This window comes from Lutjanus erythropterus, chromosome 3 (genome assembly GCF_056507025.1).
Source record: "Lutjanus erythropterus isolate fLutEry1 chromosome 3, fLutEry1.hap2, whole genome shotgun sequence".
In the NCBI taxonomy this organism is placed as follows: domain Eukaryota; kingdom Metazoa; phylum Chordata; class Actinopteri; order Lutjaniformes; family Lutjanidae; genus Lutjanus; species Lutjanus erythropterus.
Genome location: NC_139319.1, coordinates 25,723,497 through 25,746,830, shown reverse-complemented (window position 1 = coordinate 25,746,830; position 23,334 = coordinate 25,723,497). Strand labels below are relative to the sequence as shown.

The 23,334-nt window shown below is 40.0% G+C and overlaps 1 protein-coding gene across 4 annotated transcripts in view; it reads left to right on the top strand.

The window, feature by feature from the left end:
- tnrc6c2 (trinucleotide repeat containing adaptor 6C2) overlaps nucleotides 1-23,334 on the top strand; it is a 59,659-nt gene that overhangs the window by 9,709 nt on the left and 26,616 nt on the right. For 3 of the 4 annotated variants that reach the window (XM_084715604.1, XM_084715605.1, XM_084715606.1), the window contains exons 2-4: nucleotides 4,119-4,219; nucleotides 4,517-4,538; nucleotides 19,381-19,797. In XM_084715604.1, the coding sequence (XP_084571730.1) occupies nucleotides 4,157-4,219; nucleotides 4,517-4,538; nucleotides 19,381-19,797 (502 nt within the window). In that variant the 5' untranslated portion in view covers nucleotides 4,119-4,156. The remainder of the gene's footprint in view (nucleotides 1-4,118; nucleotides 4,220-4,516; nucleotides 4,539-19,380; nucleotides 19,798-23,334) is intronic. The other variant, XM_084715607.1, reaches the window with a different exon arrangement.

Here is a 23,334-nt window from a genome sequence, read left to right as displayed (position 1 = left end):
TGTTTTCCTAATCAACTCAATGTTCTTAAGAAAAGCTACTAAGTCATTTCAGGATCAATGGATAGGTCAGGCTTTAAGATAGAAGAGGGAGAAAAAAGTCAGCCCACATATGTTGTATTTGCTATAGATTTTTTTAATGGCATGGGATGTTGTTACACACATTATTTCTATGTTTTGTAAACTTAAGCCTACAATACAGTGCTGTTGTAATGTGTCCCAAATTACTCTCTAATAAAGGCTGAAGGCATCTGCCAGCTTTGCACATGTTTGTAACTTTGGACAATACACAGCTGCCACTTGGACATATGGGTGAACAGCTTGCTAGCTAACATGATACAACATAAATAAAGCAATTTTGCATTAGCTAGGAGGTGTATTATTTTCCACTGTTTATTGAGGCTCACTGTCGGCTGTTCTTTTTAAGGGCAAGAGTTAAATAATTACTGGTTTAGTTACTGGCTACAGTTTGTTGGCTAAGGTGATCTAAGCCCTCTTAATCTAAGAGAAGACTCAATGACACGCTGTGGCCGTGTAGGTCACTAACCTCAAAACAGGATACATTTTGCCTAATTGCAGTGTCATACTGCCAGCGAGGGTAAACCTGATGCTGGAAGGCAGCACAGAGACACCCCAGGGTCAGTGCTGAGGAGGTGCTGGTGTCAGCAGTACTGAGTGAGGGGGAGAGAGACAAGGAAAGGCAGGTAAGTATATATGTGGGAGCAAAGGAGGTCATGAGGGAAGCTAACTTTGGCATAGACTAAGTCAGCTCAAAAGACAACTGTTTGCATCTCTCACATTTCACAAAACAACTGTTTTTCTGCCAGGTTGCCTCCAATATTAAAATAAAAAAAAACATTTAATAGTCAACATTTCGTAGTGTGTTGATGCATATATGAAAGTAGATAATATATGCATGTTGTTGAGTGGCTGTGGAGTTGCCGCCGTTCAGATTTCCCGAGCCCTAATTTCTTGTCGTCCTAGTAAGGGTGGCTAGTAACCAGATAGGGCAGATCTTCTATTATCTGTGGGGCTAAAGGGTGAGACTACAAGGATGACAAGGTCAGCTATACTAGAGAGGCTCTGTCATTAGCAATTCATGGTAAAGGAAGAATCTAGCACACAGAGTTAATGACAGAAGCCAGTTTCTTCCCCGTCTTATCCTTTTCTCTGCTTGCTTGCTGTCACTATCTTCCCAGCCCCAACCTCTTTTTTTTCTTGTTCTCTGTATTATTCTGTTGAATTGGCTTCATTGCAGTTAGTTGGTAACTGTGTGTTGCCATCATGCTAAATGGCTGCAGAGAGGCTTGACAGGCTCAAATCATGGAATAGAATGACTGACAAATAAACTGCTGCACATATACTGCACATACTGCAAATAATTGTCTGAATGCACACAAACACAGACACACACACACACACACACACACACACACACACACACACACACACACACGCACACACCCCTACACATAATTTGAGCTTCCTATTTATTACCTGAGGGCTGCTTTCCCCTGGTTGCTGAGATAGCACAATGACACACACAGACTTCTTGGTATGAAAAATTGGACAGTGTGAATGCAAGAGAGAGAAAGAGAGAGCATTAGAGTGCAATGAAAGGAGAAATGGATTGAGGAAGAGAAAATCCAGATGAAGGAAAGGAAAGGAAAAGTAATGTAGGGATGGAGCTTTCTTTCATTTCACCCTGCTGCAATGGCCACTAGTCTGGCAGTCTTCCCCAGGGTTTGGCTCTAAACTCACTGTTAACAACAGTTCAGTGTCTCTCTTCCTTCATCCTTCTCTCAGTCCATCTCTATGTCTGTCTAACCCTTGTCTACTTTCTTTCTCTCTCTTACTGCCATAGAGATATTACCACACCATCAGATAGTCTCTGTGAGGCCTCTCCTGTCTTTTTGATTGACAGCTCCATCCCCCTGCCAGTGGGCAGCACAGTGGGAGGCAGGCCTTTCATTAATCTTCTGTTATGAGTGTTGTGATTCATTCATACATTCAGATTTTGATTCATATCCAAGCCCTGTGTAGGCACATCTTGTATTTTGTTTTTAGTTCACTTCAGGGAGCAGCATACATTAATCAACATTAGGGTGTCACCTAATGATTTTCATTATTGATTAATCTGTCAATTAGGGCTGGCTAATATATAGATATTACATCAATATTGAGATATGAGACTAGATATTGTTTTCGGTTTTGGATATTGTTAGGCCTGTATTGTGATGTGGTGTTGTTTTTTGCTGGTGGATTACAGGAAAGTGATGAAATTTTCTGAACTTAACAGGCTGTTTATTTGTCTGTATTCACTTAGTCATTATATACACATTACTGATGATTATTTATCCAAAAAACTCATTGTGTTAATATTTTGTCAGTAGTCAGCCCTACAATATTATTAATGAGGTATTTGGTCAAAAATACTGTGATATTTGCTTTTGTCCATATTGCCCTGCCCTACTGTTAGGTAGTTTTATCTGCAACACTGCATCATATTCTATAAGATCATCATATGTTTACACAATTATAGAATTTACATTATGTTATTTTATCTTTGTTTATTATATTTTTAGCTATATCGAGATACATATGGAAGCATAGCTTAAAAATATCAAGATTTTATTTAATAGCCATATCGCTCATCCTTTTTTTTTTTTTTTTGATTAGGCCTATTGGATAAAACTACAGAAAATGGTGAAAAATGACTATTATGTTTCTCGGAGCTCAAGGGCAATGCTTTGAATTTGCCTGTTTTGCCTGATAAACAGTGTAAAAGCCAAAGATAATAAATTCACTTATATAAAACAAAAAGGTGCAGCACATTCTCATGTTTGTGAACCTTGAACTGGCAAATGTTTTATATTTTTGCCTGATAAATTCCTTTTAATTATGTCAGAGACCACATTCTAATATCATCATCACTTATCTATTATTAGTTAATAATACATTATTAGGCAAGATGATGAACTATCAGCTGACAAAACAGGACTCTCTAAGACAAACTAGTTCGTCAGGAGTACTGCACACCCATTAAGAGCTAGAATACAGTCATGTCCTTCCAGGTCACGAGGATGAAACACAATGGCTCATTGTACAAGGCAGACACGTGTGTGTGTGTATGTGCACACGTGCACTCTTTGTGGGATCACCAGCAAATAGTAACATGCCGTTATTTTAGAGTGACATGGAGAGGATTGAATGTATTTGTACATTTTAGAGAGTTCTATCACTGATCTGATATGGCATGGTACTGCATTATAGATTAATGCCCATTGCACTTTGTGAACACTAAACACACACACACATTCAGTCCCTATGGCCCAGCTCATGCCCCTAATAGTTTCCAGGAGCTGTCACTGAAGCTGAGCCAAAGGAAATACAGGCTGAAATGAAGCACTTAGTTTCCCTGGCCCTTAGGCTAGCTATCTCGCTAGTTTGACTCACGCCTACTAGAAACAGATCTTTGTAAAAAAAAAAAAAGAAAAAAAAAAAGGCCTTCTGTCTTATTCTGTAAGTCTGTTGGCCTTTTACGTCGACTTCCTTTCAGTCCTTTTAATCCGTTTCTTTTTTTATTTTCTTGCCGTTTCCTGATGTCTTGAAACCAGCCCTTTTGCACTGGCCTTCATTCTTTCTGTTCACTTTTTCTGTCTTTATCTCTCTTTCAAACTCATGTGTGCCTTTTTTCTTTTCATTTTCCTTTTTTGTGTCCCTCCGTTCCATCATCTCATTTTCAGTTCACATGAGGGAAAGTGTTCCTCCGAACTGCCTGACATGATTTTTGTATGAACTGATGATTGTAGATGGAAAAGTTTTTCCGAACCCTTAGTGTATTTTGGCTCTGACTTACAAATGGATCAAAAGGGGTTGAAAGTTTATGCACGCAGTATGTGTCTGTCTGAAAATACGTGTGAATTTTCATGTGGAAAGTGAACATATTTTAGCACAATGTTAATGTGCTTGAATTCCATACATGTATAAAATGTGTGATGCACATGGATCCACATGATTGTAATAAAGATAAAATGAAGTACACTTATTTGAGTTCCTCCTAGTCATAGCCCTTCTCCTTCATCTTTCACTCATTGCTTTTTCCCTTTCTTGTTGGACAGCTGAGAGAAGCTAGCAACAGAAGAAAGAGAACCATTTGATGGAAGAAAAGAAAAAGAAAAAACAAGAAGAAAAGACCAAGACGGACGTTGCTCAGAAAAAGGTGAAAATGAGGCACTTGTTCATACAACACACCTATTAAAGGAAGCTGTGTGTGTCTGTTTTATTATAATCAATACTTTCAGCTGATTTGTATGCAGAAAACCAACAACTAACTACCATTAAATGGAAAAAATCATGAATGGTTTGAAAAGATTAGACCACTTTACTCAGTAACACTAGCCCCTTTCCTGTTGAATAAAGCACTAGGTTTCACCATAACACTTTTGATATATTCACAGTTTTGAATGACTAACCAACACCTTCACTGTATTAAGCTCCTCTCTCTGTTTCCCTGCAGGCTGCTGATCAGAAACCCAAAGGTGAGTGTCACAATCAAGCAAACTGCACCCTCTCATCTGTCTCATTTTCTAAAACTGCATTCCAACCACTGATATACATTAATCAGCTCTGATTAACACACACTGACCCGAAAAGGCACACACACACATATTATACGCGCATTATTCACAGATAGCAGTTAATGTTCTTGTACACAGATGGACACACACAGTTTACACATCCATGCACATTTGTGTCATTTGATTCCCCGTTTCTCAGACACACACACACACACAGAAGAGTGAATATAGTGGAGTCTAATGCAGAGTGATGCAGAGTGACGCCCTGTACGCCCGCAGCACCAGGCAGTGAAGCGTGAGGGCACCCAGACAGCACACTGAGTGTGGTGTGGATAGGGGGTTGGAGGGGGGAGGGGGAGGAATAAAAGAAGTTCAGCCGAAATGCAGAGAGAGATTAGGACTGAAAGAACAGTGTCCTCATGTGCCCTTGGTGTATTGCTGTAAAATTAGCTTTAGTTTCATTAGAAATGTTCACAAAATACCTAGTGCTTTATCTCTTGCCCTCAGTTGTCTCATTGACAGGCTTGTGCTTTAAATATTTGTCAATTGTTTTGGCAAAAGATGCATAAAGATTTGTCTTGTTTGATTTGTGTGCTTTTGGTTTATGAGATGGTGTTGTAAATGCAAAATGCTCGAAATTGGTTTTGTTACTGCATGGTCTGGCACAAAATTTGAGAAAGGTGGCTACCTTTTAAATCCTCTTGGTGTGCCTTTTGTCAGCCAACACCACCCCCCACCCCAGTCTGAGCAGCAGCTTGGCCATCTGGGTGTTACTGTTGGGCTTCAACGAAGGTCACCACAGCTTGCCTTGAACTCTGACCTGTCTATTTAATTACCCTCTCTGTGGTTCACCACCCTGACTGTGAGCTTGGCCTATTGACCAGGTTTCAAACCCCTTGCACAAAGCTAGCTGCTTCTAATTTGTATAAGCACCTAATGCAATGCTTTTGTGCTTGAGTGGACATAATTTTCTCATAGAAAATAAATCAAACTTCTCGTCACTGTGATTCAATCCTATTTTTTATGTCATCTGTATGTGTAGTACTCTTGTTACAAATCGTATTTACAGAGCATCGGAAAACATTAGCAGCAAAGCAGATTTAATAGTGTGCCTCTTTTTTATAAACATATTTACACAGGACAGACTCTCTGAGCATGAATGCTTTATGCTCACATCTGGTACCTGTCTTGTATAACCACAGTCTTTGTTGGATGCTGAGCATCTTTGCTTGAGCAGTGGGGATTTAAATGCCTTGCCCAAGAGTATGTGAGCAGTGGTTAAGAGGCGGGGGGGGGGGCTTTGAATGCAATACTTTGGGTTTTTTTCTGTGTATGTCTCTGTGTTTTACACAGTGTTTCTTCTACCATAGCCTTGGGTGGGACCGGACCAAACCGGACCCCCATCAACAGTTTTTTTTTTTTTAATATGTTGTGAATTCTTCATGTTCAGATATTTTTGGTCAGAGACAAAATTTTATTTAGAAAAATTTGTTTCCGCTTCTGGTTGCTCCACTCATTCTCTGCTATGTTTGTGCCTTTGCTGTGGCACAGAAGTCACACATGATGTGCTGCCAGGTTCATGTAGCATAATAACTCGATACGTATCAGCAATTAGCTTGTTCCAAAATTAGCCTCACCACATGATAGTTTCTCAGCTAGCTTTCCCTGTGTTACTGTGAACACACAGTTAACATGATTACTGCAACGTTGTTCAGTATTTACACGGTCAGACAGAGAGTATGCTTGTCTCATTTTACAGTCCTTAAATGCTTTTATTTAATGCTAGCTGTGCCACATTGCTTGTTTCAGTGGCCTTTTATGTGGATGGAGGTCAGGTGAGTGACTTTGTTTATAGTTTGTCTCTGGAAAACCTCACCGATTGTCTTGAATACCTGCTTATGATCTATGTGCGTTCATTGTCCAAAAATGTAGGCAGTAAAGCCCTCATGTTGGCAGTGAAGCTCTCATTCACATCTTTGATTTCAAATCCAATGCAGCGGATTAGAGCCAAAACAGTGAACAGTATATCACAGCCCTGGTACTTTCGGACTACAGTAAATGATGCGTGTATGTGGGCTGTATCAAGAGTCATTGGCAGTCAAGGCAAAGGAAACACTGAGAGTCAGAGGGGAAATATTGAAAAGTCTGCTTGTGAGAGAGGCCCATGGATGGGGACATGGCTAAGAAGGAGGAGGGAGGAAGGAAAGGAGGGGAAGTGTAGCAGGGCGTTCTGTGGCCAGTTAAAAGCAAAAATGAAGAAAGGAAGGGGAGGAAAGAAAGTAATGAAGCAGTGAGTACTTTAGACGAGTGCCAAAAATGACCGTCGGGAGTCAATGACATCGCTAATATAGAAGGGGACTAATGACATGGACATTTATTTTATGGTATGTTTAATGAGAGATAGAGAAAGAAAGGAACATAGAATGAGAAACTGATTGTGAGTATGTACTGGGCACTCATGCAGACAGAAAGATAAAGAAAATACGTGAGAAAATGGGGCTTGTTTGAAGACTAATCGCTCAGTGAGCCATCAGGACCTCTGTGAGTTTGCTCATAACCTCTCGTCTGCAGTATCTCTTAAAAGGAAGGTGGCATCAACTGGAATGAGTTGAGTTTTAATGCGTGACTCTAAATAATAGAGGTGTGTGTATATGCAGGAAGGGAGAAAATCAGTATGCGGTAGTGATTTGTGCCTTTCCATCCATATCAGTGAATTCTGCCTTCCTTATACACTCTCAGAAATTCATAGACACATACACATGCACACCACCTCCCCCCATTCTCAGCATCTTTCTCTGCTTTCCTCTCTGCAGGCCTCCTTGGTCTAAGGCATTTCAATTTGTTTGCGGTAATCGATCTCGGCCTGCCGCGTTCATATGTATGAAAATGAGATAAAGCTTTGGCGCAGTGGAATTAACTTCTCTGCCCCCCATTAGGCATGGAGCTTCACCGAATGCAGGGTTCCAGGAGGCAGTGTCCCACTGCCCCAACCCACCTCCCCCACATGCACAGGCTGGACCTCTGATGCAGGGCCCTCTCTTCCTCCCTCCTAGTTCCCATTACCTCAGAGGGATGCTGATTATTCACCCCCAGCACACACACACAGCTTCATCACAGTCTTGCTACTGCTGCAATCACAATCAGTCAGTTTGACTGTTACAAATTCCTACCACGCCTGACAAAAACATGCACATGCCAAGACACACACATACAGAGGAAAGAAGCAAACAGGTGCACTACTGTAGGAAGATGTGCAATGTGTTGTTGTGGACAGGGTCAGCAGCAAACCCACCAGAAAATGGGGCCTATCTAAAAAAATCAATATCATTTTCAGGGTACACTCTATTTAGAACATATTCACCACTTTGCCTTGCCAGCAGACAGCCTTTTCTGACAGAAAACAGCTGTCGCAAAATAATCAGACCACAGTTACTGTCCACAGCAGTACATTGCTTAGCTTCCTACACCAGTTCTCCAACTGCTTCGCTAAACTGGGGGCATGGTATCTATGATTGGGTATTGGTTCTCAATACTATTAAGCGATCTATTTAAATAATCTAGTAAGAAATAGTATCAAAACTTCTCCAGTCAAACGATACCTGCATTCAATCCTTTTTGTACCCAGATGTAGAAAAAAAACACCATTTGTATGTTTTGTTTGCAGCCAGTCAATCAAGTACCTCAGAAAAAGAATATTGAATAAATGACTCCATTAGTATCAATATCGTGTTAGTGGTACTGGTACTTGTGCTTGATTCATAATGTTTTAAACGATATCCAGCCCTAGTAGTAATCACTATTCACTGTAGGTAATCCACCTTCTATGGACAAGTACCTCATACAATCTCACTTCAACCAATATGAACTATCCCTTTAACAGACATGTTCATTCCTCCCCACAGTGACCTAAAGCCTTTCAATCTATTCTCAGTGACTGAAGCAATACTTACATTGTGGAACTGAGGCAACTGAGGAACAGCTAAGGCAATAATATGCTAGCCATGGTGGCTCTTGGCATGTACCTACACACACATACACACACACAGATATTGGAAGTTATGAGAAAACACGGCCCAAGCAGGAAGTTATACAAATGCAATTCATGAAACAGGTGGCAACATGCAGGCACAGAAAGCCACAATAATACCACAGTGCGTCTGTCGCATTCCCGCACCCTGATAATCAGAAAATCTGCAATCTCCATTTTTGCTGCTCACGCACTTTTCACTGCCGAAAGGTTACAGAACAAATGTAATGACTGTCACCGCCTCGTCTCCTGCTTTCCTCCTTGCCCACGCTGTTTCTCCCGCCTGTTTCATTTCACCCTCGATATGCTCGGCCCCAGCTACCACATCTGAGGAGAAACATATTTACACGGTGTCACCACGGTGATAACGGCATTATATTTTTCAAAGTGGCAAGAGACGCACATAAACACGAGTGTGTTGTATAATTCTGTATTGGATTAATTTGCAATTTCACATGCTATTAATTGCGTCAACACTTTTGAAAGGGAATTTCATGAATCACAATCTAATTAGAGGCTAATTTACTTTAGCATTCGGGCTGCTTTTCTCTTCTGTTAACCACATTTATAAACACTCAATGAATTAATAGTGAATAGCTTGTGAATTACGTCCTGTGGATTTATGACTGCCAAGCATAATTGTTTTTCCTCTACCCCCCGTGTTCTCACCCCACATGCATGTCAAGTGCTAGAGTAGAGTGAGGGGTGGTGGGAGAAACAGGGGGCTGAGAGAAGGGAAACAAGAGGGGCGCATAAACTCAAACAATGCTTTCCTCTCTGTGAATTCATGTTGTATGATCACTCACAAGCTGCTGACAAGAGAGCCCATTCGGTGCCTCTGGCCCCGCCCTCGTCATCCCCTCCTCTGCCAAGAGTGAGCCGCTTCATATCAAATATCAGGCAGATTAATAGAATTGAGCTCAACTGATGTGAATGACAGTTGGAGGCTGTGCTTTGAGGCCAAGGTCTTCGTGTATATATGTGTAAGGTTCAAAGGCTGCTTGTATGCCTGCATATCCTCTTGCTCTTCCCTCAGGCCATTGTCAAGACAGCAGTTAGACCACAGAAGATGAAAGAATACACCATATTATTCTACTTGTTTTCATTAGTTGTGTATAGTGTAAAGTTATGATGCCTTGGAATATAAGTCATATTATATAAGACCTATATTATGAGAAATTCACATTGGGACCACAAATCCAATTGTCTAATGCGTTCCAGGTATAACCCTGGGGCTCTGACCATGGAAGACCACATTTGTTGGTTAGGGTGCAAGCCTTAGAAAGTTTAAGATACCTTACATCATACTACATATCTACCACAGAAATATATCCTCAGGCAGTTGTTTCCCTCCGGCACTGACCTTGGATGGAAGTGTGGGATGATCCTGTTAAAGCTCTTTTCCCAGAGAGAGACTTAGATACTATTAGGGCTAAAAAGCAAAAAGGGGTTTCCTGGGGCAACCATAGACATTTGTTTGTAGGTGCCACATTGACCGCTTTGGCCCGTTGTTGTGATACATTGATGTTGTTGCCGTATTGGACAAAGTAAGGCTGGCCTGTGAACAAATACATGTAAATTGGGTAGTTGTAGTTTTTCTGGATGAGAGGTACTGTAATGTTGACATGTCTCAACCAATTTCAGTGAGTTGTGTTGTATTCAAGGGTTTACATGCAGTAGGAAAAAAACTGCATTTCCATCCAAAATATCTGAATCTATTAGTCCCAGGAACCACTTTTCAGGGAAAAGATTCCTTCAACGTGTTGCCATCTGTGTTTAGGCAAATTAGTCCATTGACATCAACAACAGCTTTTTATACACATTATTTTTGTACTTGACTGACCAACAATAACGACGGTATAGAAAACAACAGACATTATTTGAATTTGGTCATTGTTGCATCTGCTTTTTAATGTAACTCCCATCTAGATGTGTCGAAGCACAATCTGCAGCTGCAGATTTTTAAAAATGGTGGCTGAAATAAAATCTTTTAAGTGCTTGGCCAATGAGAAATTCTGCAAGTCCAAACACCAAAGTTCCAGTATTTTTTGGGAAGTACTATGCCTCATACATTGACTTTTTGGTCATTATAATTTCCAGAACTTAATTTAGGCCTTGGTCCCTGCAGTAGAAATGTACTAAGTTCCTCCAAAGGTTCCTAGTCCCTTGAGAAAGTTCCTGCAGTGGAAACAGCTAATTTTTTTTCTAACTTACTCTGCATAGATCGTGATCCCTTGAGTGTTCATTGAAATCGGTTGGGAAATATAAATGTTATACTGCTTCTTATGTAGAAAAATCAGTACCATACCCTGTTTACTCGTATTTGTGTACAGGTCTTGCCCTGTCTAATATGGTGGCAACTTTGTTGTATGATCTGATGGCCAGTTCATGTCTGTCATAATCTTAACAGGCCAGAGACACACAGCAGAGAGGAACAACCAGGACTTCAGAGAGAGAAAAAAGCTTGACATTGAGAGGGGGTGGGGGTACTAATTAGAAAGAGAGGGTGAAGGAGGCGTGGTATGGGAAGAGGTCACATGAGGCACGGGGGTCACAAGAGGCAAATAGAGGTGCGTTAGGCAACTGTCAGTCTCTATAGCAACAGCCTGTTATAGGAAGGGTGAGGGGTGAGAAATTTTGCCTTTATTTTTTGTGTGAGTTTCTCGACTAATACTGACAGATGGGATCACATAGAGACACACCCACTTGACCCTCCCCTGTGTGCATAAACACATGCAGATACATTTGCCTTCTGGTTACCATGTCAAAACAACAAGTCTCATTTCTATGTGCTCCTGTAGTCACTTTGGATATTTATAACAATGGCAATATTCTTCTGTGCTATTTTATTTAACTTGTTCAACAGTAATGTATCACAGTACTACACAATGTGGATTTTCAATACAACAAGGATTAGTGTCACTGTCTGTTGAAATCGGTATTTGTTTATTTTGAGTTTTGTCAGGTTTCTAGCCAGGATTTGCTGTGACTTCTCCAAGTGAAAGAGATTACATTGACCAATTTTGCATATTGCAGGCCAATAGTATTTTGTACTGTAATGAGTAACTACATCAGTGAAAGGGGAAGAAATCATACCGCTCTTGAAACGAGTAGGAAATATGCTTTGACTGTGAATTTGCGGAAGGAAATGCAAGGTGTGATGTAGATGAGGTCATGAACTTAGTTGAGACTCATACTGTTTTCAGCGTGGGCGCTTCATGCACCCAACAAACAACAAACCCATACACAGCATTTGTGCCTCTGCTTAATTTTGTCCAAGGAATAGGATCAAAACAACATGGAGGCAGACCTTGTTTCAGTTCTTTCACTAAGGCATGGACATATTTCTTTTCCTTTTTGCCTCTTGTGTACATAACAGTCCTGTCTACTCATTGCCTCTATTTGTTTAGCTTTCTAGTCCTTGTTCATCGCTGTCACATCTAGTCTATTCTGTTCTTGTGTGAGTACATTGAAAGCAGTGTAAAAACCAGAGTTAAATTCCTTGTATGTGTACATATACTTGGGCAATAAAGCTGGTTCTGATTCTTAAGCATGTTTCATAAGCTAAAAGAAAACATAGATGCACACAATCATACACCTAATGTATATAAAGCCATTTGAAAAGCAGCATGTAGGCCTATCAAATTGTTGTTCACAGATGTAAACCCACTTTAAAACCTGCTGTATTTCCCTTACCTTCGCTACCTTTTTGCTCTTATTGGATTAAGAAAAGCACCATTGTGTAGAGCATATAGGCCTGTGTGTCCATCCCTCCCCCTTCTATAAACATGACTGCATAATAAAGTGGCTCTGCAGACAATAGACAGAGGGGATGTGGGAACCTGTGCTGCCTGGCACTGGGCTCAGGGAACCAATCATAGTTGTTCTTCACAATAACAGACACCCTACCTTCTTGTCCATTATGCCTTGTTCATGGATTTTTGTATCTATTTCTGATCCTTTATGCATTTCTCTCTGCTTTGTATGCTTTTTTCCTGTCCTTAATCTATACTCACTGGCTCTCTTAAACCATTGCTCTTTCTCTCCCTCTCTCTCATTGTGTGTAATTAACCATTTAGTGTGAAGAAGGGCTGTAATTAAAAGTTTGGTGCAAGGTTGCAGAGAGCGCCTCAGCTGGAGGGTTTAATGGAATTTACAGTGCACTTGATACAAATGCTTATTTAATTGGCTCTCCTTTTCAACTTCAATTAGAAGTACCAAGGCCACCACCACTACATAAAAGTCTAAATTTGGCTTTCATATCTTGTACTGTTGTAACTTGAATATTTCTGTATTTACCTCTGCTAGTAGTAGTGCAGGCACAACACGACATGACCCCTCACATTTCAATTGCAATAGAAATACAGTCTCATAAATATGTAATTTATGACATATTTATTTATGACTTACTTATGTCTTTAAAAAATCCAAGTGGGGCAAAATAAGAAAAACTGCTGACATTGGTGATGCCACAATTTCCAATTTCTGCCCATGTTAAAACACTGATTTATGCATGTCAGTCTGATGATGATTCACACAAAGGGTTTTCCACAGTGCTGTCCACAATCAACCAGAAACTGTGTTTTACATGATATATGGAGTTGGTGTTGTTAAAAAGAAAGTTCTTAACCCATAGATGCATAAGTGGGTCAAAATGACCTTGTGGGTTTGTTTTCTTAAATCATTATAATATAATAATATAATGAAAACAAGTTTTACTTGGAGGCTAATATGTTTAATATCCATAATTACCAACATTTGGCAGTCACACATATTTTTGAAGGTAATATAGAAGTGCTGTGTGAAGGGATACTAAAATCATTATGCTAATCAATGCCAATAGTTATATGTAGTGCCAATTTTTGTTGCCTTGTATAGAGATATACTAATATAGTGATTTATAGAGATTTATTTGATTTATATTATTAATTTAGGAACCAAAAGAAGTGGTACCACTTGGCCCTCTTAAGACTGTCTATATGTTACAGAGGAGACTTTTATTAGTAATAAACTAATGTCAGATTTTTTTGTTACAGTATTCTCTCCTTTTTCTCACCAAATGCCTGCACTAAAAAGGCATTTTTGGTAGGATCATATTTAGGTCATTTTTCAAAACATTCTCTTCATGCCATTACTTAATACTTATTTTTCTCTAATTCAGAATATATTGAGGACACAAAATAAGTTGCAAATTGCAAAATGTAGCAATTTGTTAGAAGTTGATCAACACTTTTTGGTGAAATGCCTGCACAATGTTGTTAAAGAATTAGATTTTCTCTCGTCAGCGTTGTTGAGGTCAGATGATGATTTCTAATTGCTAAAGTGAGCCCCTGTGTCAACTGTATCTGACTGAGGAATGCACAGTAAAAATGTCAGTTTGTAGATTTCTTGAAAAGCTTCCTGTGACTACATATTTCTAAAATATGGCTGATATTTGAAGCTATCAATTTGTAGCCAAAGAAACTTCATCTACAGACTTACTAATCAGAGAAACCCTGTTGCTGCAAAGCTGTTAGTCATCCAGTAGAGTTAAAATGCAATAAGCTTGCAATCACACTAATTTACTGTGTGGATTTCATTGCCTTTCACTGGCAGTGAGTGTAACCAGCACACTCTTCACTTTCCTCATTTAATCTTTTACAGACACACTCTCGTCCAAGGGATTTCCCTACTTTGTCCATTTTTTCCCTTGGCTGTCTTTTTCTATAAAGCCCACCCCCACCTCTTCAGAAGCACTTACGCAGCATCCATCATGAATTAAGAAAAGATCTATCCTCTTCAAAATAAAAAACATTGCTCAGTAAATGTATTTACTGAGTTTGTTGTGCTCATACACATTCAGACTGCTATTTTTGCTGTGTCATTTATGTGTGTCTGCATGCACACCCACCTTCCCTCTGAGGAGAACATTCATTCTCAATGTTAAATACAAATGATTCCATAAATGATTACACATTGCCCAGCTGAATAGTGTACTGCGCTTTTCTTTTTGAGAGCTTTGAATAATGTAATTGAACAGTCTTATGACAATGTGATTTAGATGTATCATGATTATGTTAGATAAATGTGTCACTGCTTGTGCAAAAGAAACGAGATGTGGTCATCTGCAACATAAGGGAGTTGCAGCATGGATACATCCTTGTTACTACAACAACATAAACACAGGCTGTATGCAGCAGGGTGTGTGTATGAGGCATGCTTGCGCTAAGGGACTCGTGTGTCATTCTGCCTCTGTCTTCTGGGTTCATCAGCTTCCTGTACCAGACTGGCAACAGAAATAAACAGTGAGCTGACTGAGTGCCACCCATATGTGTCTTTTTAGACCAAATTGTTTGTGAGACATCCCAAGAGCTCAGGAGGTTCCTTTAGCAAGTTTTTGCTTGTAATAATTGCAAAGATGTGGCAAATTCAAAAGGAATGTCTTTTGTTTTAGACAGTGAATTAACGTGTGACTGTGATGTTTGTCAGAAAGGAAATGTGCAAAGCTTGAGGATATTGAACGAGGCAGAAAGCCAAACTGTGCATGTTTGAAGTGGGTCACCTGCTAAATGTTTTCTTTTCTGTGGTTAATTTTCTGCTTTCTTATGTAACCACAACTCAACAATGAATAGGCCTAAATACAATCAATGTTCAGTATTGTTTCTTGCTTGTCAACTAGTCAAGATTTGGCTAAATTCATTTAAGTTCCGAACACATAAATTCAATTCTTGTTCGAAGGCCTAATTATAGCAGTAAGCAATATGTATTTTAATCTGAATGAATTCTGCTCCCAAATTTTTACTAGGGGTTGATAATATGTGTTTGTTTTTTTTCAAGGGCAGATTTAGATTTATTAGTGATCATGGAAACCAACAACCAATATTTGTACTGATATACATTTGTAGTAAAATTTTGAACAGCACAGCTTCCTTCATGGAAATGCCTTTAAGGAAATGGTTGATTAAATGAAAACTTTTTGGGGCGCCCCTGTAGCTCCTTTTATATCTTCAGCTGTCCCTGTCAAACAAAGACAAAAATGTCAAAAAAAAAAAAAACATAAAAGAACTTTTCAACATTATTTAAAAAATATAAAAGTGCAGGGAGATGCCAGCAGCATTTTTTATAAAGTAAATAAAGACAACCGAATATTTAAAAACCTGATTCTGAGTATTGTAAAAAAAAAAAATAATAATAATAATACTGAATATCAGCTCTGGTAATCAGCCAGGCTGATAAACGATTGATCCCTAAACTTAATCAGACTTCTTCTTGTGCACTAAACAATATCCAATAGTACAAGCTTCTTCCTGGTAGTCCCTAAATCATAGGAAAATGTTACCTTGGGTTCAGGCCCCGAGAGCCAGAGTTTTACAGTATTAAAAAAACATAATTTGGGTTACCAAGGAATTGATTAGACTAGACTAGACTAACACTTAGGAAACCTCACAGTTTAAAGCAGGTCCAAAATCAAATTGCCCTAAGTTGTTTTTACTTGCCCCTGTACACCTTACTGGCCTCTGTTTGTCTACCAAAGCAAGAATTAAGTTTAAACTTTCTTCTTTAAAAGGTTACTGTGATTCTTAAAGAGGTTCGGTCACTACACTCTATAGTAACACCAAACAGAAGGAGGGAAGAAAAGAGATGGGGGACCAAAAAATGTGCACTAGGTAGAAAAAAAATGATTGAAGCTGGAAGAGATTAAAGAAAGTAAGCAGAAAGAGAAGTTGGGTGGAGGTGTCAGAAAGAGCTGTGCAGTGGGGAGATGCAGGATTGGAAACAGGGAAAAAGGCAAGGTAAGGAGACAGAAACAAGACAGGGGAGGAAAGACACAGAAACAATAGAGATGAGGGATCAAGATGGATAAAGTCCCAGAGGGAGAGTAACATGGTGAGCAGGGAACGCCAGGCTGAGAGACAGGTAGACACAGAAAAAAGACGAGGAGATGGAGCGAATGAGAGGTTTTAGAGCAGCCCGCTGATGGAAAGACAGAGGCGGGGGTGGAGATGAGAGGGTTGATTGGGAACGGAATGGGGAGGACGGAGCGAGGAAAGGGGGCAGGGCAGTGTGTGTGTGTGTGTGTGTGTGTGTGTGTGTGTGTGTGTGTGTGTGTGTGTGTGTGTGTGTGTGTGTGTGTGTGTGTTCGTTCACTGTCCTGCTGTCTGATTGGTCGAGGCAGCGTCAGGCGGGCTGAGCTGAATTTAATCAGAGATGTGCGTCACCAACTGCAGTTCCAAGCCAACAGCCAGCCAGAGACGGCTGGAAGGGGGCAGGCCCTCTCTCCCTCCCCCTTCTCTTTGGATGTGTATTTGACTAAAATCTCACTGGTGAAAGGGGGCTCAAACAACTGTGAAAGCGCCTTTTTATGTGTATTTGTATTTTCTAGAAACATGTAAAGGCACACACATGTTTGAGCCCCTCCTGAAGTGTGCGTGTCATCAATAGTAGAGGAAGAAAAGATATAATGTTTTGCCTCGAAATCCTTAAACATAGTTCTCTCCTTGTATTTGTCTGTGTTAATACAATTTCGAGTTTCCTACACATCAATGCGGTTTGTGTGTGTCAGCAGGTAGGCAGCCATCTGGATTAGTGTTGTGCTTACTGAGAGGGCCTCTGTTTTTAGCTGTGCTTTCAGACAAGCTCTTGGCAGGCACAGTGAATACCTCTGCACTCTGAATTTACTTTAACCTCCAGTGTGGCTGCTTGTGTGTCACTGTGTGGTTAATTGGCAGCACTGCAGCTCAGGGCTGCCGTATGAATGGTTCAGACTCTCACGCTGGACAGAGTGAAGCTTTAATTAACAAATTATTTCTGTGTCATCTATTTCCCACTATTTCATGGTTTAAAAAAACATCCCTCGACACACACACACACAACCTGTCTCTCTCTCCCCTCCCTTGAGTTAAGGCAGTCTCAGCTGTTGTGTAGAGCTGCCATATCTATCCAGGGACTATTGCAAATGACTTCAACTCTGTTCATCATGCGTTTACCCATGGACCCAGAAACTGTAATTTAGTGCTGCTCTTAGGTCATTAGCTATTGGCAACCAGTGTGAAAGCAGCTATTTCTGTGCAGCAGGGAACTCTCAGGTAAAATTCTGCTGTACCACATCTAATTCAGTTTCTCTTTCTATCTAAACTCAAACTTTAAAGTGCATACACCCACAGACTCACACCAACATCCTCTTCAGCTCCCCCAGTAAGATTTATTTAGTGTCTGTAGGTCAGACCTTTTTTTCTTCGGTCTTGCAGAACCCCGGAGAGGAAACTTTAGCCAAGCCAATCTGTTTGGTTGCTAGCTATCCAGGTCCTGCTAATAATAACACCTTTCAGGCTAACGCTCAATTAGACGGCTGGCTGGTCACTGCAACCACAGGGAAAGGGTCAGGCTGAGGCCACACCAGCAGGGAAAGGTGCTTGTGTGTGTGTGTGTGTGTGTGTGTGTGTCTGTGTGTGTGTCAGTGTGTGCAAAGGGGAGAGCAGGAGAGGAGAGTGTAATGAAGAGGAAAGGATGTGTGTGTATGTGTTTGTGTGTGTTGCTGTTCAGTCAGCAGAAAAAATATGACCTTTTCATAGAGTGTGTCTGGGCCAGTAACATATGTTCGACAAAAGGCTGTATGAGGCAGTTAACTTAAAGGGATAGTCCACTCCAACATACACACAGTGCAGACAAATTGATTCAATTATTAACACCTGCTGAGTACTATACATGAAATGCAATTTAAATTGCTGAAGACTGCGTGAACATGTGTTGAGCATGAAACATTTGGGTTTGCCTGGCAGGGGCTCGATTCACTCTTTACTGATCTTACGAATATACCTTGATAAGATGGCTATCTATGCTGTCACCACATGCAGTTCATATAGTTTTACAGTTTAAAAAAAAAAATTTGGGTTGCCATGATAAAACTAGACTAACACTCAGGAAACCTCACAGTTTAAAGCAGGGATGTCAAACATTTTGCCTGTAGGTCCAAAATTGAATTTTACTTGCCCCTTTACAAGGTCCCTGTTTGTCTACAAACAGCAAGGGATGAAGTTAATTGTCATCTTTAATCTAGGGCTGCAGTGTCAGTGGGAAAAAAGTCCATCCAAAGCCCACAGTGATATCTTTACCTCTCATTTTGTTGGTCTAAAATCGAAAGATATTCATTTTAATATGATCATAAAAGTAGACAATTGGAAAATCTCCATATTTGAGAGGCTGAAAACATGCCATTTATGCTTGAAAAATATACTTAAATGGGTTAGTTGATTATCAAAATAGTTTAAATCTCTTTTACAACATGCCTGCTGGGGCAAGTGAGTTGCCAGAATTACTTGCCTGACATGGCGTTTTACTTGCCCCAGGCAAGGAGGCAGTCGTTATTTGTGAGCCTTGACATCATTGAAATTATACTTTATTTTCTTTCTTGGGCTGTTCATTGTCTGTTTTGTAAATGGATGTTTCATTAATTGCGAATTTTTATTAGTTGTGATTTTTACTTATTAAGACTAAGAATGAGGTGTTACAAAGTAATGGTTTCACTGGTAGGCCCACTTCTGATCGAATTGGGCCGTATGCGGCCCATTAACTAAAATGAGTTTGACATTCCTGGTTTGAACTATTTCAACACTGGGAAATTTTAGCTACAGTTTTTTTGTCAGCTGTTGTCCAATGTCAGCAGTCAGCACCACCAAGTCAAGAATAATTTCTGTGAGACTATATAAAAAAAACTAATGGTGAGTCAACCCAAACATTAATACTTTGCTACCTGCATGTGTCTTTCTGTGTGTATGCCTGTGTATTGTATCCATCCAGTGCCAGAGCCTGCTCCCACTAAGCCCAGTCTCGGCCCACCACCCCACCACCTCCACCCTGCCAGCACTACGCTGCCCCTCTCCTCCTCCTCTTCTTCTGGCAATGGCAAGCGCGCCACCTCCAGTAGCCAGCTCCCAACTCAGACTCCCCCTCAGCAGCAGTGCCAGTTGTCCTCTGCCAGTGCTCGCTACCCACCCAGAGAGGTGCCCCCACGCTTCCGCCAACAGGAGCACAAGCAGCTACTGAAGAGAGGCCAGCCACTGCCTGCAGGAGCCCTCAGCGCTCTCACCCTCTCCTCCTCCTCCTCCTCCTCTTCCTCCTCCTCTTCGCCCTCATCATCTTACTCTTCTTCTTCTACGACTACCAGCAGCACTACCCCAAACTCTGCCACGTCCACTGCGGGCAAACGCCACACAGGTTTGTGTCAATATAGTTTAAAAAATGCCCTGGAATAGATTTTTTTTTTTTTTGTTTTTGGGCTGCAACTAATGATTATTTTGATTATTGATTAATCTGTTGATAATTTTCTCAATGGTTACTTGTTTGGTCCATAAAATTTCATGAAATGGTGAGAAATGTTTTGCTGAAGCCAAACCAATATCCTTAAATGTCTGGTTTTGTCTACAACTCAATTATATTTAGTTTACTGGCATAGATGGCTTAAGACACCAGAATTCACATTTTGAGAAGCTGACAGCAAAGTTGGACTACATTACATTATCAAAATAGTTGGCAGTTAATTTAATAGTTGACAACTAATCGACCAATCGTTGCAGCACTATTTTGTTTTCTTTTTGACACTTGTGATGGCTATATGCAAATAATATCATCTTAACGCTCCATACAGTTTGATTTTTTTCCTTTTTTCCTTTCTTCCTTTTTCCATATTGGCTGCATATTTAGTGACATTTCAATTTGTAAATCGTCCTTTAAATCTAACATTCTGCTTCAACTGTTGTTATTCTCACTTTGATTTTGCCAGATTTTGTGAGACAAATGTAACATGTTGGCAATTATAAATAGGTTTTATAGAGTCCATCATTCAGCTTTATTTCAGACTTTGTATTCAGTTTGCCTTGGCACAGATACAGTGAGATGAAAAGCAGCATTGCCAGATTTGCTGCATTGTAGGCACAATAAATTCTGATTATTATAGTTGTAGTTTAACAGTTCACCTTCACTTCCTGTCTGTATAAAACAATGAGACAACACAGCTCCTAAATTTTGCAGGCTGGCTGACCAAATTCAAATGTAAGACTCAAGTGTAAGCTATTTTCACTTTGCTGGTGGCCCATCTTTCCCCCTTTTCCTTTGTTTGGCAATCTGAGAGGATTCTGGTAGCTGTTTCCAAAGTAGGTCCATCTTACAGAATTCTGCAAGTCATGATGCTGGTGCTAATAACACTGGCAAGGCTAAATTCTCTTAAAGCCTTGGAAAATCTTGTTTAGATGTTTTTAGTCTAAGTTAAAAGAATATGGTTGTGTGTGCTCTTTTTCTTGACTCAGAGGACTACACAGACACATACGTATACTCACACACTTTCAGACCTCTGTAGCCAGTGGTAGCTTTTTAATGAACTCACCGGTGGCCCCTCAGATCACTAATACTGAACCTGCCTTCAGGTGCTCATTGTGCAGTGGCGGCCCATGTGTATTTGTATGCAAGTGATGTGTTGATAAAGGATGGCCATGAGTTATTTACATCATTACTACAGCTGTATTTCTTTTAGTCAGTGAACATTACAATGTTTTTCCACGCTTGCACACTCAATATTTTTTTGATTTTCATCATTATTTCTGTTTTTTGTGATATCCTGAACACATTTTTGTTTTTTTCCTGTCTGTGAAGCAATCGTAAACCTCTCCTCACATCACCTCAGATCTTCTAACATAACGCACTGTAACTTTGAGGACGTAAATGTCAGGATATCTCTATAGCACACCATGCAATGTTTTCATGTTCTGCTTTTTGAGTATCTGCTTGCATCTTGAGTTTTTCTTCTCTCAGTCTTTTTTTTCCTCTTTTCTCTCTTTTCATCAGTGCTCCTTTGCTGCTTTGTGCTGCCTTTCATTACTGACTCAACATTTGTTGGGAGAACACCAGGCACACAGTAAACAAATCTGCAGCAGCTGTGGCGCATGGCTAGCCAGTCAGCAAACTACAGCCCTCTACATCAGAGAGGCAACTGGTGCTTGTATGCTCTGTCTAGTCACCCAATAACACCATCAAACAAAAGCTGTGTAGCGTGTTAGTGATTTCTGCACATTGTGTCCCATTTACAAGTCTATATACTTGTAGTTTTGTAGGGCTATTTTTGAATGCATTTCTCTGCAGTTACAATTTCATGGAAAATGCTGAGAATTTGTCTCTGTTTCTTGTTTTCTTGTAACATTTTAAACATTATGAATTTAGACAGATTTGCTTTATTTTGAATTGATTTTTTAAAAATTGATTATTAATTCAGAAGCTGAAACTTCCAATTTCCATTACAATATTTCCTTTCTGTACTCAGCTGTTCAGTGCAGGGTTTCCTCAACTGTGGACCAGAATCTAAATTTGGCTGCAGGCTTAACTCACTCAAGAAAAGTGATACCTCTAAGCCTTTTAGATTTAAAAGAATATATTTCTCTTTTTGGCTACAGACCAGTTAAGCTCCCCTAGTTGAGTGTATTAACCTATAATGTCCTTATTATTGTCCTAGTCCACCAGTTGTTGTCCACTTTGCCATTTTTCTTGTCCAGGTGTTCCCAGGGGCCTCTCACGACAGCACAGCCAGTGGCAGAGTAGCTATTGTCTGGGTTTTTGCCCATTTCCCCTTTCGTTGTTGTCCCGAGGGTTTCCCCTTCACAACCTGTTCTGTTCTGTCTGCTCAGCTAATAGCCTCAAGCTAGAAGTCCTCTTGTTTCAATGATTCTGGCATACATAATGTAGAAAGTGGACATTGTAGTTAAACTTACTACTCTGCCTTAAAGCAGGGCTGCACTGAATAGTTTGAAGCTTTGAAGCATCAACACTTCAAAGCTTCTTCACACACGTTGAAATTCAAATTTTGTCTTCAACATTCAAATGCTGCACAGCTTTCTTTTTCCATGTCTATTCATCCTGAATAAATCCAGTATTTCTGCAGTTGTAGACAAAGATCAGTTATTATACTATTAATAAAATTAGATTTCAGTTGTGGCTGTGTAGGATTGTTAACTTGTGTGATCCAAAATTTGCAATAACTCCAGAGCATTGTAAAGTTCAAATGTTCAAACAAAATATTCTGTGTCAATCCACATTTGGTGAAAATATATATATTTTTTAGAAAGGCTTAGCACAAACACAGTCAAAAAACTGTTTGCTCTCCTGTTGCTGCACACAATATTTGTAGAAACATGAATTTAAAATGGAGCTCCAAAAGAACACCTAATTTATGCATTAATTCATTTTATTTTCCAGAATACACACTTGTAGCTCTGTGTTTTGAACTTAGTTCGCTATGTCAGCAAAGTACACATAATTAAGTTAATCATCCAGCCAAGAATGATGATTATCATAAGTAAGAGAATAATTTATATCTTTTTCATAATCTAAATTTATATAACTTTTATCAGAATCACAGGATCAATTTGATGCACCCTGTCTTCAAGTACAGACACAAAGTTTTCTTCCTCATGGTGACTGTAAGCAAGGGATGAACTCTATTTTGAGGACACATTTCTGACCTCTCTGGTGAGGTTACTGTGGCCTGAAGGGAAGTGATGTTGTCACGGTTCCTTCAAACAGATACTCAAACACTTTTTTTTTTGCTTGTGCACATGCAAACACGTGGACAGAGATGTAGTGGCTGTGCAACAGTAAGAACACACTAGTCTGACCTAGTTGTGTCTTCTCAGATCTGCATCTGCCTCACACTGCCTTTCAGGCCAGCTGGCTCAGAGTTTAAGGGGAATGTATGCATGCACACACACA